This window comes from Eubalaena glacialis, chromosome 2 (assembly GCF_028564815.1).
Source record: "Eubalaena glacialis isolate mEubGla1 chromosome 2, mEubGla1.1.hap2.+ XY, whole genome shotgun sequence".
Lineage (NCBI taxonomy): Eukaryota > Metazoa > Chordata > Mammalia > Artiodactyla > Balaenidae > Eubalaena > Eubalaena glacialis.
The window spans coordinates 170,091,760-170,110,981 of record NC_083717.1 but is presented as its reverse complement, the minus strand read 5'-3'; the positions used below and the strand labels follow the sequence as shown (position 1 = coordinate 170,110,981).

The 19,222-nt window shown below is 40.2% G+C and overlaps 1 protein-coding gene across 3 annotated transcripts in view; it reads left to right on the top strand.

The window, feature by feature from the left end:
* Positions 1-19,222, top strand: part of TMED8 (transmembrane p24 trafficking protein family member 8) — a 30,722-nt gene that overhangs the window by 2,782 nt on the left and 8,718 nt on the right. For 2 of the 3 annotated variants that reach the window (XR_009699445.1, XM_061181137.1), the window contains exons 2-5: positions 10,410-10,491; positions 16,300-16,429; positions 18,161-18,287; positions 18,690-18,995. Coding sequence is in view for 2 of the 3 variants with exons in the window: in XM_061181137.1 (XP_061037120.1) it covers positions 10,410-10,491; positions 16,300-16,429; positions 18,161-18,287; positions 18,690-18,995 (645 nt within the window). In the remaining variant the exon portion in view is untranslated. Of the gene's footprint in view, positions 1-10,409; positions 10,492-16,299; positions 16,430-18,160; positions 18,288-18,689; positions 18,996-19,222 lie in introns of those variants that run through there. The other variant, XM_061181138.1, reaches the window with a different exon arrangement.

Below are 19,222 nucleotides of genomic sequence, written 5' to 3'. Positions count from 1 at the left end.
GTCCCTATTACAATTCTTTATGTACGTACCCCCAAGAAACCAGCTTAAGGGTAGGGACAGAATCTATCCTGTCTGTTTCTCTCCTAGAGTCCTTGATGGTTCTGTAAATATTTGCTGGATTGTGAGACAAAGTCTCAACACAGACTTGAAGGAGCATCAAATGAATATGAGGAATTAGGGTTGAGATATCAAGAATGCTCTTTAGGTTAAAGCAGTGGTTCTCAACCAGCAGCGATTTTGCCTCTCCCAGGGGACATTTTGATTGTCACAACTTGGCTTGGGGAGGAGGGGGAGCACTGTTACTGACATCTTGTGGGTAGAAGCCAGCGAACCTGCTAAACATCCTCCAGTGCACAGAACTGCCCCCACAATGAAGAATTATCTGGCCCAGATGTCAGTAGTGCAGCTGTTGAGAAACCTTGAGTTAGAGTTCAGCTGGGTTTCCAAAGTGGTGTGCAAAGCATGCATTTGGCTTAACTCAGAGTTGTATAGGCTTGGGAGTAAACTCAAAACACTGCTTGGAACTAGCAGTTTGTTTGATTGGATCTTTCTGCCACCTTCCTCTGGAAAATGATCCAATGAGTAAGCAATAGAGGCCTAAGAATGAAATCAAAAGAGGTTTCGGGGGACTTCCTTGGTGGTCCAGTGGTTGAAGACTCCATGCTTCTACTGCCAGGGGAGCAGGTTCGATCCCTGGTTGGGGAACTAAGATTGCACATGCCACGCGGCCAAAAACAACAATAACAACAAAAGAGGTTTCTGTCATTCTCTCAGCAATAAGAAATGAGATTGGACATTCAGTTGTTATTGAATTAAGGGTTTTGATTTTTTTCAATGTGTCTTGTTCCTTCAAAGCAGGAATTTATAATTATCCAGAATAACCATGACTTGTTTTTTAAAAGTATTCTAGGCAAAGAATACCTTTTGAGGGTCTTCGTGTTTGTCAGCTGCAGTTTTGGTTATAAAGTAAGAAAAATGTTGATGTTCTTCTGAACTAAGCTCTCCATTGGTCATAGTGTTCTTGTTGTTTTATGAACTGTAATTGTTTTTAATAGTCTTTTATTTGGGGGCACCTGGGTCCTTCAGTTCCCAAGAGGAGAGAGAGATCACTCTTTATATAGTGAAACTCTCTGAGGCATATGTTACATCACTTAAGAACAGGCCTTTTCTTTCTTTCGTTGTTTGTTTGTTTGTTTGTTTGTTTTTTAAGTTTAGGGAGCTTTGGGGAAAATAAAGGGCAAAGTCTGTTATGACCTTGAAGTGAGCAGAACTTGGTCTGGTATATATGACCCTGAGAGCTATCAATGCATGTAGATGTCAAGGACTGCAAACAGGTCAGGTGAACTTGTTCATTATTCTTATGTAGGACTTAGAGCAGTGCAATAAGTCTTTCTGCAGTGATGGAAATGTTGCTTATCTGTGGCTATTTCGATTTCAATTAAAATTTAAAAATTGGTGGTTACTATATTAGGTGGAGCAAAAGAGTGGAAGTCTATGCCAAAGAGCCCCAGTGGTTTTTGGGTTTCTGTTGTTTTTTTTTAAAAATTAATTAATTTATTTATTTATTGGCTGCGTTTGGTCTTCGTTGCTACGTGCGGGCTTTCTGTAGTTGTGGTGGGCGAGCGTGGGCTACTCTTTGTTGCAGTGCGCGGGCTTCTCATTGCGGTGGCTTCTCTTGTTGCGGGGCACGGGTTCTAGGCGTGCGGGCTCAGTAGTTGTGGCTCACGGGCTCTAGAGCGCAGGCCCAGCAGCTGTGAAGCTCAGGCCTAGTTGCTCTGCGGCATGTGGGATCCTCCCGAACCAGGGCCCAAACCTGCATCCCCTGCATTGGCAGGAGGACTCTCAACCACTGCGCCACCAGGGAAGCCCTGTTTTCTCTCTCTTTAAAACAGGACTGCATCTTCCACACTTTAAACTTCTAGAAATAAACGTATATTTCTTTCTCCTTTTCTTACTTCCTGCCTCTCTGAATCCAATTACAAGTTGTTTTACCGGTAGTTCTTACACAGTTTAGCGAATATCTTTAAACTTAAAAATCAAAAGCAATATCTCTTTTCACTTTTTTTCCCTGCATACATTAAGTTGTTAAGATGCTATGAGAAGTGGCTCTTCACACATGAAAGATGCTCAACCTAACTCACAATAAGGGAAGTGAAAATCGTAAATACGCTGGGTAGTTCAATATCTCACTATGTTGGTAAGGGTGTGCAGAAACAAAAACTTTCATGTATTGCTGATGGGTGTGGAAATTGATACAAATGCTATGGAGGGCAATTTGTCAATATCTTTCAAAATTACAATATATGTCCTCATTGATCCATTTTTTTCCAGGAGTTTATCCTATAGATCACACACCTATTTAACGACACAGACACAAGGTTATTATAGCATTGCTTGTAATGGTAAAAGATTAGAAAGGAAATAAATGTCAATAGGGAAGTGGTTAAATAAATTATGGAATATCCAGCCATTGAAATATTAATCAGCTGTGGAAAAGAATGAGGAAGTTTTTTATATATAGTTATGGAAAGGTCTCTGAGATGTTAAGTAGAAAAAACGTGTATGCTAGCATGTCTAGTATGTCCATTATTTGTGTGAAAAAGTATATATATATATATTCTTTTTATATACACATACACACTTTTTTAATGCAAAATATCTCTGGAAGACTATACAAAACCTAGTAACATTGGAGGTAGGGACTGAGATGGGAGGAAGTTTTCACTGTATACTTTTATGCTTTTTGAATTTTGAATAATGTGCATATATTACCTATTCAGAAAAAATACACACAAACATGTCATGAGATTCTTCACTGTGTTTATATTGTAAGTTGGAGCCATTCTATGTATCTCTTTTTGCCTTTCTCCTCATCAGGAACTGACCTCTTCTGGGTTTTTTTATCTCAGATGAAGTTTCTATGAAATACAGTTTGTAAATCCCCTTAGGGATTATTTTCATACAATTCTTTTTTAAATTGAAGTATAGTTGATGTATAATATATAAATTACAGGTGTACCATATAGTGATTCACAATTTTAAAATGTTATACTCCGTTTATAGTTATTATAAAGTATCTGCTATGTTCCCCATGTTGTACAGTATATCCTTACAGCTTATTTTATTATGTTACTCTTTAAATCCACTACTGACTTCCTTTATTCTTGTGCTAATTTTCATTTCTGTCTAAAAATTCAACCTTATCGAAGTCTTCATTGTGATCCACTACTTACAGAGGCTGATACTGTTAGCCAGTGACAGAAAGAAGGCAGACTTGTAAAAATTCTATTTTGTTTCCATTTTATTCACTAAGGTATCTTAAAACTGAAAAGGGTAGAGGCAATGCAGGTTTCTGTTTTGAGTAATGGTAGACTAGGTAATTGGGATTATTTCTCCCACTGGGGACAATTAGGAAATAATTGTCAAAATATAAACATCTGCTTGAAGATCCTGGCAAGCTAGTCAGCTAGTCAGATAATGAATAATTATTAGGCTATGATCCATGTGAGGGCAGAAGTATAAAGATAGAGGTCCAAGGATGAGAGTCCAATTTAGGGTTCCTTTCTCCTCTGAGAGGATATGCTGGACTCCTAAGTGGGGAGGCTGAATGGCAAGACTGTGGAAGTGCGTCTCTGAACTAAAGCAACAGGGGTTAATTAAGTAGGGGGAACCCTGGTTAACCCCCTTTTCTCTGGGTTAGGACCATGAAAGGCCATGTTCTAGAAGTAAGGGTAAGTTAGAAGCAGGCCATTGCAAAGACTACAGCTCAGCTTCAGAAACATCTGAGTTCATGAAATTGGATTAAGTTAACCCCAGGGTGCTAGTGCCCCCAGGTATGTGGAAGAAGCAAAGGCAAATCTTTTCTGAAGGGTCACTGTAGTCTTCAAATTATTTTGACAAACAGTTTTACAAGAACAATTTCTGGCATGTATCAAAAATGACCAAATGTATGAAAAGACACAATATGAACAAAAATCAAAAGAAACGACAGTAAAAATGGATCCATAGGAGCATCAGATTTTGGAGTTACCAGATACAGACTTAAAAATAATTATATTGTGGGGCTTCCCTGGTGGCGCAGTGGTTGAGAATCTGCCTGCCAATGCAGGGGACACGAGTTCGAGCCCTGGTCTGGGAAGATCCCACATGCCGCGGAGCGACTAGGCCCGTGAGCCACAATTACTGAGCCTGCGCGTCTGGAGCCTGTGCTCCGCAGCAAGAGAGGCCGCGATAGTGAGAGGCCCGCGCACGGCGATGAAGAGTGGCCCCCACTTGCCGCAACTAGAGAAAGCCCTCGCACAGAAACGAAGACCCAACACAGCCATAAATAAATAAATAAATAAAATTAAAAAAAATAATAATAATTATATTGTAAGTCAACTATACTTCAATTAAAAATTATATTTATTATGTTCAAGGAGGTAAAAGAGAAAGTTGAGAAATTTGGCAGAGAATTGAAATTTGTAAAAATAGAACCAAATAGCAATTCTGTAACTGAAAAATACAGATGAAAATGAAGAATTCTGTTGATAGGTTTAACAACAAGTTATTAGACCTGAAGAGAGAACAGTGGATGGGAAGAAAGGTCAGAAGAAAATATGTAAAAATACAACAATGGAAAATTCAGGAAAGAGATGAGACATAGAGGATATGGTAAAAAGGTCTAACATTTGTATAATTGGAGTCCTAGAAGGTAAGGAGAGCAAGAATGGATAGAAGCAATGTTTGATGAGATAATAGCTATGAATTTTCCAAAACTAATGGAATCTACAGATTCACAAAGCCCTGTACACCCCAGGTAGGGGTATATAATCCACAGTAGGTACACATTAAATTAAAACTGCTATAAAACCAAAGCAAAGACAAAATATTAAAAGTAGCCAGAAAAAAATTACAGTTTGCCTTCAAAGGAATAGTAATTAGACTGAAAGCTGACTTATGCACAGAGCAGTGAAAGCTGGATTATCTTTAGAATACTGAAAGAAAATAACTACCAATATAGAATTTTTTTCAGTGAAAATAGTCTTCAAGAATGAAGGTGAAATAAAGATATTTTCAGGCAATGAGAAACAGGATTTATCACCTACAGGTGACTAAATTCTTTAGGCAGAATCAAAATGATCCCAGATGAAAAGAAAATTGCAGTTTAATCTCCCTCATTAGCATAGATGCAAAAAGTCATTAGCAAAAGATTAGCAGACTGAATCCAGCAATATATATGACCAAGTTGGGTTTTTCCAGGAATGCAAAGTTGCTTTAACATTTTTTTTTAGAAAGTCAGCTGTATAATCACCATTTTAATACAGTAGAGGATAAAAATGATCAGTTTAGCAGAAGCAGAAAAAAGTGGTAAAATTCAGCCTCTACTTATGATTCAAAACTCTTAGCAAACGAGGAATAAAAGGAAACTTTCTTAATTGGATAAAGCATATCTACAAAATCCCTACAAGCAGCATCAAACTTAATGGGGAAATTTGAAAGTTTTCCTTTTGAGATTAGGAATAGGACAAGGTTGTCCACTCTCACCACTTGCTTTTCATCATTTTACTGGATATTCTAGCTAGAACAGTCAGGCAAGAAAAATAAAATATATGAGGATTATAAAGGAATCCTATTCAGTCTGTTGTTTGCAGATGATGATTGTGTACATGGAAATCCAAAAGAATCTATAGATAATTTATTGAAATTAATAAATTTGTCCAGACTGTTGGATATAGGTCAATATGCAAAATTCCATTGCATCCATGTATACTAGCAAAGAAGTTAAATATATATATATATATGTAATTTAGAGTAAAGAAACTTCAAATACCTAGGAATAAATCTCACAAAATATATGCAAAAACTTTATGCAGAAGATTATAATACATTATTATTGGGAGAAATTAAAGAATAAGTAAATGGAAGGATCTACCATATTCTTAGTTTGGAAGACTCAGTATTGTAAAGATGTCAATTCTCCCCAACTTGATTTATAGATAAAATACAATCCCAGTAAAAATCCTAGAGGGTTTTGGTGGGCCTTTTGGGTGGAGTTTGACAAGGTGGTTCTAAAACATATATAGAAGTGAAAGGCCATAAATACCAAAGACACTCAAGTAAGAACAACAAGATGGGAAGATTTGGTCTATCAGGTATCAAGACTTTTTTTAAAAAGTTTTATTGAAATATAGTTGATTTACAATCAAGACTTATTTTAAGGCTTTTACAGAATAGCCCAGTTAAGCCCTAGGAATAGAATAAAAGCCTAGAAACAAAATCTTTCATTTGCAACAAAGATTGTACTGTAGAGTAGTGGGGCAAGAATGGTAAATATTGCTGGTAAAATTGAATATCCTAAGAGAAAGAAGGAAAAGAAAAAAAACCTTGATCCTTATCTCACACACCATAAACACAAAAAATCAACTCTAGTTGGATTGTAGATCAAAATGTGAAAAGAAATACAATAAGCTCCTAGACGATGATAAAGGAGAATATTTTCTTGATCTCAATGTAGGGAAAGACATCTTAAACAGGACACACAAAGACTAATAAAGGAAAAGATTGATAAATTTTGACTACATTAAAATTAAGAACTTTGGTTCATCAAAGGACAGACACCATTAGAAGAGTGAAAAGGTAAATCGCAGAGTGGAAGCAGGTATTTATAACATACAATTGACAAAAATTTGTATCCAGAACTCCTATAAATAATGAAATGACAATCCAGCGCTCAGCTTTTGGCTCAGAGGAGGCCAAGGTGCAGCTTTCTTTGGTTGTCCCTAATCCGGGTTCACCTGACACCAGCTGCCTGGACCCCACCACGCCTTGTTTCTTTTTGCTTGAATGCATTATTTTCTGTCTCTGACAGTTGTCTCCTCTGCTTAGTCATCTGCTTTTGCATGGCATGCAAAGGCTTCTTCCAAAAGGTAGCCTCAGTCCCTGACCCGACTGAGGCTCTTCACAGTTTGTTTTGATCTCTGGTACCAACCCCAGACTTGGGGGAAGAGAATTGGAAACTGGGGGGCAGATGTTCACCCAAAACCAATAGCAACATAGTGTTCCCTGGTCACAGGACTGCCCCTTCAAGGCTGTGGACAGGCAAAGTTCTTAAGAGAGGGTTGTAGACATCTCTAATATAACATCATTCTCTATAACAGGGAAAGATTTGAAACAGAGTCTAGCTCTAACAATAGGGGCTTGGGGATTGGTTAAAGAAATTATGGTACAGCCTATGGGATAATATGCAGCCATTTAAAATTATTTTTTTAGTCCCATTTTTATTGACCCTGAAAAATTTTCATGAATAATGTTCAATAACATTAGGTACATGTCCTTTCAGAAATATAGGTATATAAATAGAATTTTTATATAAATATTTATATAATATGCACATATATAAATATTATATATACATTTATATTTGTACTGAGCCCTAGAATGAGTAGAAACTATGAAACATTAATGGAATAATTAATGAAAAGCTGTATTCATACCTGAGCTAGTAGGTATTATAGTCCAGCTGATCAACTCATGGTACAGTATTGTCCAGTAGAACCTGTGGTCTCCATGCCCCACCCAAAGTTGATTGCTGGGGATAGGGGGGAAAATATATAAATATATAGATGTATATACATATACATTTATCTATATATGTAGTACATATAAATATGCACATATATGTGTATGTATATGTATAAATATATTTCTGAAAGGATATGCACCAAAATGTTAACAATGGTTATTTTTGGCTAGTGGGATTGTGTTTGGTTGTTTTGTTTATTTCTTGTCTGTATTTCCTGATTTTTCTACACTGAATAATGGATTATTTGTATATTAAAGTCTGGAAGGGTAAATGCAGAATGTTTTCTTATCTGTATTTAATTTGTTCTACAATGCGCAAAGCATGTACTTGTGTCATTTCAAAAACCTAATTTAAAATCAATAATACGGATACATAAAGTCCTGCATTTAAGTTAAGAAGTCAGTTATTTTCCAAAAATCTGTTTCAAAAATAGAGCATAGGAGAGACTGAGCTTGGAATAAGTTTATTTTTATAAGCCCTTGGAGATCTTGATTGACTTATTTAGGCCAACGGGGTAAGTTTGCAGTTAAAAAAATCTAGTGCCCAGTTAATGTCTTACGTCAAGAAATACTGTGTCCTTATTAAGAGATGATTGTCTCCATGTACTCTGCATGGTTTAGAACTCATCTGAAAAAGTTGTCCATTTTAGCTCTTTTCTTGAAATGGAACAAAGAGATGATGGAGAGAACTGGAGATGGTAGGCCTGGGAAGGAACTTGCAGGAAATGTGATAGCAGGCTGTAAATATTTGAAAGGATATTGTGGGGAGTAGTGATTGAAGAGCAGAATTTATTAGGAAGCAAATTTTACTTAGGTCAACATAGGGAAGAACTTTCTATTCTCATTATCTCTTGGTGAAAAGGGCCTCTTCGCAGACTAGGGGACCCTGGGGAACGTCTGACTTTTGTCTTAGTTCCTTTGTTGAGAGATGTAAAGAAAACCTCAGTCCTCCTGTGTTTCTCCTTTACTCTCTCACACAGCCACACTCTCAACACTTCTGACACCAGATGTGTGGAGTTTTTTCCCCATACCAAGCAATTCTGCAACACCAGCTGGGTGTCCTACAATTTAACTCAATTCTAAACACCATCTACCTGGAGATAGTGTCAAATCCCACTGGTTAAGGGCTCAATCCTACAAGATTGCTCCCATCCCACTTCAGATGCCAATCGCCAGTAGTAGTTCCCCAGGTTACCCACAACTTCTGTCAGACTTGACTACAAATTGGTAGGTCCCATGACTTCCTCCCCCTTGGGTTTGATTAAATGCCAGAACAGCTTAGAGGACTCAAGGAAACACTTACGTTTACCAGTTTATTAAAAGATATGGTAAAGGTTACAGATGAACAGTCAGATACAGAGGGCGAGGTCTGGGAGGGTCCCAAGCGAAGGAGCTTCTGTCCCCACGGAGTTGGGGTGGGTCACCCTCCTGCTATAGAGATGTGTTCACTGAGCTGGCTGCTCTCCAAACCCAGTACTTTTGGGATTTTTATGAAGGCTTCACCATGTAGGTGTGATCAATCATTAACTCCATTTCCAGCCCCTCTCCCCTCTCTGGAGAATGGGTGGTGGGGTTGAAAATCCCAAGCTTCTAATCATGGCTTGGTCTTTCTCATTACCAGCCCCCATCTAGGTTCCCAAGAGGCACCTCATTAGAACAAGAGACATTGTTATCACCCAGGAAATTCCATGGCATTAAGGGACTCTGTGGCAGGAACCAAAGTCAAAGACCAAATATTAGAACAAAAGGTACTCATAGTGCTCTAATCACTTAGGGAATTATAAAGGTTTTAGTTCTGTGCCAGGAACTGGGGGCAGAAACTAATATATGTATTTTCTATTATCTCACAAGAGGAAAATCAGGTGGCATAAGCTCTAAGGTCTTTCTACCTATGAGAATGTGAGTTGACAAAAAGAAAATAGATCCTATTCACATACAAAAAAAAAAAAAATGAGACTAAAGTTGATCACAAATATTTACCTGTCATTTATACTTTTATGTTGCTACCAAACTCTGAAATTTTCAGTGTTTGAGGTTTACATCAATAAGTTATATTTTATATTGAGAAGTGAACTTTGGGCTTCAGTTTTTTTGCTGTCTTAACTAGAGGAGGTTCACCAGGGGTTATCTAAACACACTAAACCATATGCTTTTCTGAGTGCTCATGGAAAAGCTAAATGAATACACCATGAAACTTAGTAACACCTAATGGTTAAGAGCATAATTGCCTGGGTTTGCATCCTATCTCTATGCCTTAGTTTCCTTACCTGCAAAATGGCAATGATAATACCAGTCACAGGCTTGTTGTGAGCCTGGGAAACTGGTCTTCGTTGTACATTTCACCTGTATATTCCTTGACGATGCCCAGCAGTTATTCAGTAAGTCATTGGTGAATGAGTGAATGAGTAAATGAATGAAATTACAAAAATCCTTTACCTGACCCTGGATACAGTGATGTGAGCTGATCGAATGTAGAGGTGGCACTCTCTACTTTGGCACTGAATTCCAGTTCATTTCATTCTACATTCCATTCTGTCCTCTACGTTCTGCCTAGTTTAACCATTTGCTTTCTGTGAAATGTGATCCTTGAGTTAGGATGAATTCTGTGGGGACTTGTTTTGGAAAATGACATTTTTTTTATGAGTGGGTTATAATGGTCTGAGAATACTTGGATGTGATGACTTGAATAATTTATGTACTGGGCCTCCCAGAGTATAAAGTTTGCGCCTAGATTATTTTTAGAAAGAGAAAGTTGGTTGAAACTGCCAGATTTTTTAAAAAGATACAAGATAATTATTATTGTGTTCCTTCTCCGGTACTGAAGTTTTCTTCCCGTGATTTTCTAGACAATGAAGATCTAGAAGTCACCAAGGTCACTTCTGTAGCAACTTCTGCCTCTGATCCAGAACCCCATTCCTCACCCTACAGGTAGGGACAGCAACTACTGTGGATCTAATGCTTCTCGGGGTTTTATCTTCTGAGATGGTAATTGATGAAAGAAGTAAACAGTGACTTTAAGGGGGAAGACAAGATGAAGTGAAGAGTATGGAGTGTTTTGTCATTAATTAATCAATCCTTAAGTGTGCTTAGGGGAAATGAAGGTCTATTTCAGGTTATAAAATTTTCTTTAACTCTCAGAGAATAGAACTGTAACAAATAGTGTAGTGTCTTCATTTATCTCCTCTTGAAGACCAGGTTCAAATGTTAAAACATTAGAAATGGATCCCAGGGACTTCCCTGGTGGCACAGTGGTTAAGAATCCACCTGCCAATGCAGGGGACATGGGTTCAATCCCTGGTCCGGGAAGATCGCACATGCCGCGGAGTAACTAAGCCCGTGCGCCACAACTACTGAGCCCGCCCACACACCACAACTGAAGGCCATACACTCTAGGGCCCATGTGCCGCACCTACTGAGCCCGCATGCTGTAACTACTGAAGCCCGCGCGCCTAGAGCCCGTGCTCTGCAACAAGAGAAGCCACCGCAATGAGAAACCTGTGCACCGCAACGAAGAGTAGCCCCCGCTCGCCGCGACTAGAAAGCCCGCCCGCGCACAGCAACGAAGACCCAACGCAGCACCCCCCCAAAAAAAACAGAAAGAAAAAGAGTGTCCACAGGTGGACTTTCAAGAGAACATGTGTTTGGTTTTTACCCATAAAATGCACACACACACACACACACACAAACACAGTGTTGGAGGCAGTTTTTTATTATGTAAGTTTCGGATTAAACCACGATGATGATCTTCAGGTTGTCAGTCTTAATTTCCCTCTCCACCCATCTCATCCTCCTGCCATCACTGATATCAGAGTATAGAGCAGAAAGGGAATAGTAGTACTGAGCCCAAGAATAAGTGGAAGCCACGAAACATTAATGGAATAATTAATGAAAAGCTGTTATTTTGGAGAATGCTAAGCTAGTGAATATTATAGTCCAACTGATCAGCTCATGGTGCAGTATTGTCCAGTAGAACCTGTGGTCTCCATGCTCCACCCAAAGTTGATTGCTGGGGGTGGGGGTATGTCAAGACTTCTTTTTCTTTTGGCTACGCCACACGGCATGCAGGGTCTTAGTTCCCCGACTAGGGATGGAACCTGTGCCCTCTGCTGTGGAAGCGTGGAGTCTTAACCAGTGGACCACCAGGGAAGTCCCATGATATTTTTAAAATGTTATTTCTTAAGTAGAAATTCTCTCTTCTTACCTTTGTATATGAAATAAAACTTTTTCCCCCAGAATTCAGACGATGGAAAATAATAATAATTAATATAATTTTAATACAGTTGGTGATAATAATATAATAGCCACCCTTTATTGAATGCCTCTCTGTAATAATGATAATAAAATAGTTACTTTTTATCAAATATTTCTGTTCGCTCAATACTGTACTAGGTGTTAAAATGTATTATCTCAGTTAATCCTCATAACAAACCGAATAAAGTATTTTTTTTAAGATGAGGAAAATGAAACAGTGAATTTAATAATTTTCCCAAGTTCACACAGCTTTAGTTTTGTTTACTCTAAAGCTTATTTCTCATAAGTAGCAACAGAAGGGTTTTGAGTTCTATGCTTAGAGCTACTAGGTTATTACATATAAGGATACTTTTAGAAGACATAGCCTCCTCCAGGCATTGATTATTTGAGATAATTCATGTTCTCATCAAATCCTGTGAGAAGAGTGTCCTTCTGTCCTTCTGTTTTCCTGCCACCACCCTTTTTCTGCACATGTTGATTTTTGTTTGTTTGTTTCGTGGCCACGGCCCGTGGCATGCGGGATCTTAGTTCCCTGACCAGGGATCGAACCCCTGCCCCCTGCAGTGGAAGCGCAGAGTCTTAACCACTTGACCACCAGGGAAGTCCCTGCACATGTTGATCTGAAGGATCCTTGGGGGATGGCTTTTGGTACAGAGCTGATTTTTTCATCCTAAGAGTAAATAAATTTTTTGAGTGAAGAATATAGACTATTCTTAGAAAAAAGGAGATAAAAATTTCAAGTTTTGTTTCTAAAATCTAATGTGTGAAGAAAAAAAATCCAGCACGCATGACGCCTGAAGTCTGGTGTTTGTGTTTTGTATATTTTAGAAATGGAAACAGCATGACTCTCGATCATTTCTAGTGAGGCTGGCTGGCCAATCTCTCCCTCCCTTTGGGATGGCCTCCCTGCTCTGGGTTAGCATAAACCAGAAGGCTTACAGTGAGAGTTTTTCCTTTACATGGTTTATCATCTGCATCAAGTGATTTGTAATTTATCTTTCCCAAAGTACCTTTCACTAGTTCTTCAGAGCATAAAATGCTAATGTGAATATTAAATTTATGTAGCTGTGCATGTCCTGTTTAAAATATTTTTTAAATAAGCAGAACCATATTTGTGCAAAGTAGTATGCACAAAGGCAAAGAAGAGACTACATTTTAGATGCCATATACAGTAAGCTCAGGCTGATGGTCAGATTAACTATTGTGTTCTCACATTCCGAATAGCCCTCTTTTGTTCCCCAACAAAAGTTAACTTATTCATTTATTCATTCAACAGATATTTATTCAGAGCCTGCTATTACCTGGCAGTGTTCTAGGCACTGAAGATACCACAAATGAACAGACAATCCACATCCCGGGTCTCATGTAGCTTATATTCTAGTGGGGGAGGTAGATGGAAAAAAAGTATACATCGTATTTCATAGAATCTAAGTTGTCATCAACTATAAGATGTACTGTTATTTTATATACCACCAAGAAAGGAAAGAATGCCCAAGATAGGCTAATAAGAGACCTCCCGCAAAAGCCTGCACCTTCAGTGAAAAGAGAAACGAGGAAAGAGATTGCTCCACACAGAAAAGGAGCGCAGGGCAACTTGAATGTCTCAACCTTGGCGCTGTCTAAGGGGGGAAAAATACCTCCCCCGAGAATATGAGCCACAAGTCTGTTGTGTAAATTCACTCTGCCAGTGTGGTCCAAACAAAACTCTTAAACAGAACATAATTCAAGTCACCTCAGTTGGTAGCATTCCCAAGCCCTGGCAGAAGCAAATGCAAATCCCCTGAGGAGGGATTCCGTGTCACTCCAGGCCCACGGCAGTTTTAAGATACCACCAGTTTTTAGGACATCCTGTATTTCAGTTGTATTAAAATCTGAAAACAAATATGCATCTCGCAGTCAACAAAACATGTTATATAATATGTCAGGCAGTCATCAGTGCAGTGAAGAAAAATGAAGCAGGGTAAGGGTGTAAAGAGTGATGAGCCAGGGAGGGGAAGCCTCTCTGAAAGTGATGGCTGAGCAGAAACCTGAAGGATGGAAGGAAGCCCTGAGTAACTGGGGGAAGAGTATTCTAGGCTGAGGCCATAGCAGGCCCCCAGACCTTCAGTGGGGGAGTGCTTGAGATGCTTGAGGACTCTCAGAGATTCAACAGGCCATTGTGACTGGCGTGGACTGGGCAAGGCAAGAGGAGGTCATTCTAGGAGATGAGGTCAGAGTGCAAAGGGCCTTAGGGTTCCATGCGACAAGCTTGCCTATGGAGGCTGTTAAGTCTAGAGGGAGTAAGACCCAGTCCCTGCCATCAAGCTCACCTCCTAATAGAGGAGGAGACATAATAAGTAGTGCCAAGGAACCAAAATGGACTCTAATTTCTGGGTTTAAGAGAATAAATTAGGCTCACAGCCTAGACCAATTTAGTTTACACAGAATAATCAACCACAGCTCTGATTTTCATGGTAACTACCTCTTGTTTGTTCTGAGATAAATTGGAGTGACTTAGATATTCCAAAAGATGGCTCTGTTTTATCTGAAGAAGAGGTAATTTATAAACTAGGAGTGATCTTTCTTGTTTATGTTAAAAAAGAAAGAAAGAAAGAAGAAACTAATGAACTCCAAAATAAGCCCTCTGTTTCCCCATGCAGTTTGTAGTGCTGTTTCCCAGTTGTTTGCTCAGCCTGTCTGAGGACATGGACGATACCCTAAAGCAGCAGTTCTCAAAACTTTACACTCTTAAAGTTATTGAGGACCTCAAAGAATTTTTGTTTATGTGAATTATATCTTACAATGTTTACTATACTAGTAATTAAAACTAGAAAATTAAAAAATAGTTATTCATTCATTTAAAATAATAAGGAACTCATTACATGTTAATATAAATAACATGTCTTTAATGAAAAACAATTGTTTTCCAAAGAAAAAATAATTTAGTGAGAAGAGGGATGTTGTAAATCTCTTTAATGTGTGTCTTAACAAAAGACAGTTGGATTCTCAGATCTGCTTCTGCATTCATTCTGTTGTGATATCATATGTCATGTAGTCTCTGGAAAACTCCACTGTAAACTCTTGAGAAGATGAAAATGAAAAAAGGCAAATAATATTTTAGAATTATTATGAAAAGGTTTTGACTTCACAGACTCCCCTGAAAGAGTCTTAAGGACCCCAGGGGTCCCTGGACCATACTTTGATAACTGCTTGTCTAAAGACTCCACGCCACCTTTTGTTGGCAACAGATTTCCAAGAGGCCTGGGGTATTGTGCTACAGCCCCGGCTCTTAACTCACTTTCTAGTCTCTCCAAAGCCAGAAGAGATGGAAGAGAGCATAAATTATTCCCTTGCTTCTTTAAAATCAACTATTAGAATAGTGGTTTTCTTTTTTTTAATTTTATTTTTGGCTGCATTGGGTCTTTGTTGCTGTGTGCGGGCTTTCTCTAGCGGCGGTGAACGGGGGCTACTCTTCGTTGTGGTGCGCGGGCTTCTCGTTGCAGTGGCTTCTCTGTTGTGGAGCACGGGCTCTAGGTGCGCGGGCTTCAGTAGTTGCAGAACGTGGGCTCAGTAGTTGCGGCACGCAGGCCCTAGAGCGCGCGAGCTTCAGTAGTTGTGGCACGTGGGATCAATAGTTGTGGCGCATGGGCTTAGTTGCTCCATGGCATGTGGGATCTTCCCGGACCAGGGCTCGAACCCGTGTCCCCTGCATTGGCAGGCGGATTCTTAACCACTGCGCCACCAGGGAAGTCCCAATGGTTGTGTTTTAAGTTATTGGGATAGTAGATTAACGTGCTTAAAAAAGTGAACTGGGTGTGCTATGGATATCAGCGATAGGATGTGAAAGGAAACGCTGAACCGCTCCTGGGATAACGGCGGAGGGGGTTGCCTTGCTAATCAGTCTGTACTTCCTTTGTTTTGTGATCAGTTTCTGGCTTAGGCGAGGCCTCCTCCCTTTGCTTCTAACAGCAGCTTTACGTGTGGAACAGAACTGGGATTCTAACACTTCTTTTGTTGAAATTCTGTGCGGAGCAAATGGCTTGGGTCCCAGAGTGAGGAATAAAAACCAGACCTGCGGTCTATCTCAGATAACTGAGCTGTGTGTTTACCATGGTTCTCGGAGCCTGGGATGCTGTGTTGTCAGTCCTGAGCCCTCACATGCTGTCACTGCTTCATTGTAGGCCATTTCAGCCCTGGGCAGTGGTCAGCTGAAATGACGGTGGGCCCAAATGCCAGAGGAAAGCAGGGCTTGGGGGTACCCTTTGAAGGTTTTTTTTCTTTCTGAGTTTCTCCAGGACCATTGTGCCTTTGGAAAGAGTCCTTGAGGGGAATTCCCTGGCGGTCCAGTGGTTAGGACTCCACACTCTCACTGCCAAGGACCCGGGTTCAGTCCCTGGTTGGGGAACGAAGATCCCACAAGGGAACTAAGATCTCACAAGCCGCACGGTGCGGCCGGAAAAAAAAAAAAAAGAGTCCTTGAACTGACATGCTCTCTTTCTCTGGGAGGCCACAGATGGTATCTCCGGTGAGGGAGGATGCCACAGAAGATCAGCAGAAGGCAGCCGGTGCCATGGAGGCACAGGCCTCAGTGGAACAGGAATTGCTGTCTGCAGACCAGGCCCAGGTCCTCAGCAAGGTAGGGCGCACATTCTTACTCTCTCTCTGAAAAGCACTAGTTTGTGGCAACAGAATTTAGATGCATTTGGATGGGTTGGAATTAGAAAGCACTGTCATCTCAGGTTTAATTATTTGGGGAATGATCACATGTATCCTCCCCAGGGCCCATCACTGTACTAGTACGCAGTAAGCATCTTTTCAAAAAATGAAGTGTTATAATGAATGTTCCCATGTTGTCTAAAATCCACTCGATGTGAGGAAACTTTAACCATTGGATTATGTGTTAGTCTCAGTTTTCTTGTGGTAGATCTACTCGGTACTTATGGTAAAGATTCCATAGAAATGGTACCAGTAGTAGTGCTCTCCCTGCCATGGAGGGATGGGTTGTTTGTATCATTATTAACATATATATTAGAATAACAAATGGTGTCAGTAAAGACAATGCCGAACATTATAGTTACATTTGTATGATGCTTTAGAGTTTACAAAGCATTTTTATCCATAATACAATACTTCATTTACTCCTGAGACAACCCTTTGAGATAGGTACCATTATGTCCCCATTTTAAAGATGAGGAAACTGAGGCTAAGAGCTGTTAGTGACTTTACTAAGTCTATGCAGCTAATAAGTTGCAAACTAAATCTTTTGTTTAACCTTCTGTAAGAGGAAGGACTCATTCAAGCAAGTTAGTCAAAGTCTGATTTACCTCATTTAACATTGGAAATAAGAGCTGAAGGACTTACTCTTCAGAAACAGATATTATGAGAAAATAGTTTGGGAGGATTACAGCATTCATTTATTCATTCATTCATTTATTGCAAATATAATTCTGATTCCTTAACTGGACTGCTGTCTCACTGATGTGCTCTTCCGTGTTGGCAGTAGGCGTACATTTCTCCTTGAGTTGCTTGTCAACTGCTTGGAGAAGGAGCAGGAAATTAAGGCATAATAGCATGAAATAGGGGAATGGTAATCTGAGTGGTCTGAAGTGAAACCCACTAGGGAGAGACTGCAGGCTCCTGCCATGGGTCAGTGAGGGCTTTGAGTATTGAATGATATTTGCACTTACGTGCAAGTTAGATGTCTGGCAGCAAATATACTGTTTAAATGCAAATCCTGGGGCTGGTCTAAGGTGAGATTGTGATTATTTATACAACGTTGTTAGTGAATGATACAACCTATAGGGTGAGACATCCAAGGTGTGCCATGGGTGAGAGAGAGAGACAGAGACAGCCAGAGAGTAGGAGCCAGATTCTCTCTCTGCAGTACTTTGGTGAACTGATTGACAGTGACCTGGAAGTAACCTTTGGATGGAAATTGTAGCAGGGGGATGTGTGGCTGAGTGAAGGTTGAGCTAAAGCCCAGATGCAAGAGCTGTCCTGAGAGGAGCGGAAGGGAGGGACTGCAGGCATGGCCCAGAAACGCTGTCGATGGAAAAGTCAGTAGCAAATTTTGAGGATGTTCGTGGGCAAGGATTTTATGAAGAGTCTGAAGTGGGAAAGTTGCAAAAAGCAGGAGAGAACAAGAAAGAAGCTTTAAACTAGGGAACATGTTGATGGCATTAAAAAAAAGTTGGTAGAATTTATTAGCAACCTGTAGCTGGAGGAGAGAGCAGGAATGTTGACTAGCACTCAGACTGTGAGTTGGGAGAGTGGAGGTAATGGGGCAGGGGAGGCAGCCTTCAGGTGGAAAGAGGCTAACTGGAATCCGCCTTTATATATGTCCCGTAACCAGAGTTCTCTTGTGCAGATGGCCAAGTACCATGGTCTGCCAAGGTCTGGGGACATCGTTATGATCCAGTCTGAGCACACAGGAGCTGTAGATATTCTTTCAGCTGATTTGGAATCTGCAGACCTTCTGGGGGACCACAGGAGAGGTGAGACCTTTGGGGGTGTGGAAGGTGTTTTTTTTTTTTTTTGGTTCCCAGTGGGTACTTAAAGAAAGGCAGGCAGACAGATGGAAGGAAAGAAAGAAAGGAAGGAGAAAGCATAAGATTACATAGGTGATTATATTACAAAAGGAGGAAAAACAACTAGTGTCTGAATATTACATTCTGGATAGAGTACCAGGTGTATATATGGTACTTAAAGAGACCTATTTCTTAAGCTGAGTAGCTGACCCACCTCAGGGCAGTGCTCTCTCCTTCCTTGTGAAAAGAAGTCAGGGAAGCCAGTAGGAAGAATGTCTTCGACTATGACAACCTCTCTGAGCAAAATGCCGGCTGTGGCAGCATTTCCTCTGGGTTTCTTTCTCAGTAGTAAGCTGCCTGTCCTTTCAGTCTCCCCTCCTCTGATGGCTCCTCCGTGCATCTGGACCTTTGCCAAGATGAAGGAATTCAAAAGCAAGCTGGGCAAAGAGAAGAACAGCCGTCTGGTGGTGAAGCGGGGTGAGGTGGTGACCATCCGGGTACCTACCCACCCAGAGGGGAAGCGTGTCTGCTGGGAGTTTGCGACCGATGACTATGACATTGGCTTTGGAGTTTACTTTGACTGGACCCCTGTAACCAGCACTGACATAACGGTGCAGGTCAGTGATTCCAGTGAGGATGAGGATGAAGATGAGGAGGAAGAGGAGGAGACTGAAGGTAAATTTAATTTTAACATAATTTGCAGTTACCTTTTCTGTCTCAACCTAATTTGCAGCGATCACTTCCTGTGTTGTACCAGTCATCCTCTTCCTGAGAATGCAGGTGAAGAATCCCTTTCAGCATGACAAGCTAAGTTGAGTGATGCAGGTCAGAGTCAGACCCTCAAAGAACATTCTGGTGGGGTGGCTTTGATGCCTTAGTGGGAAGCTTCTTTTCTTTTTGAT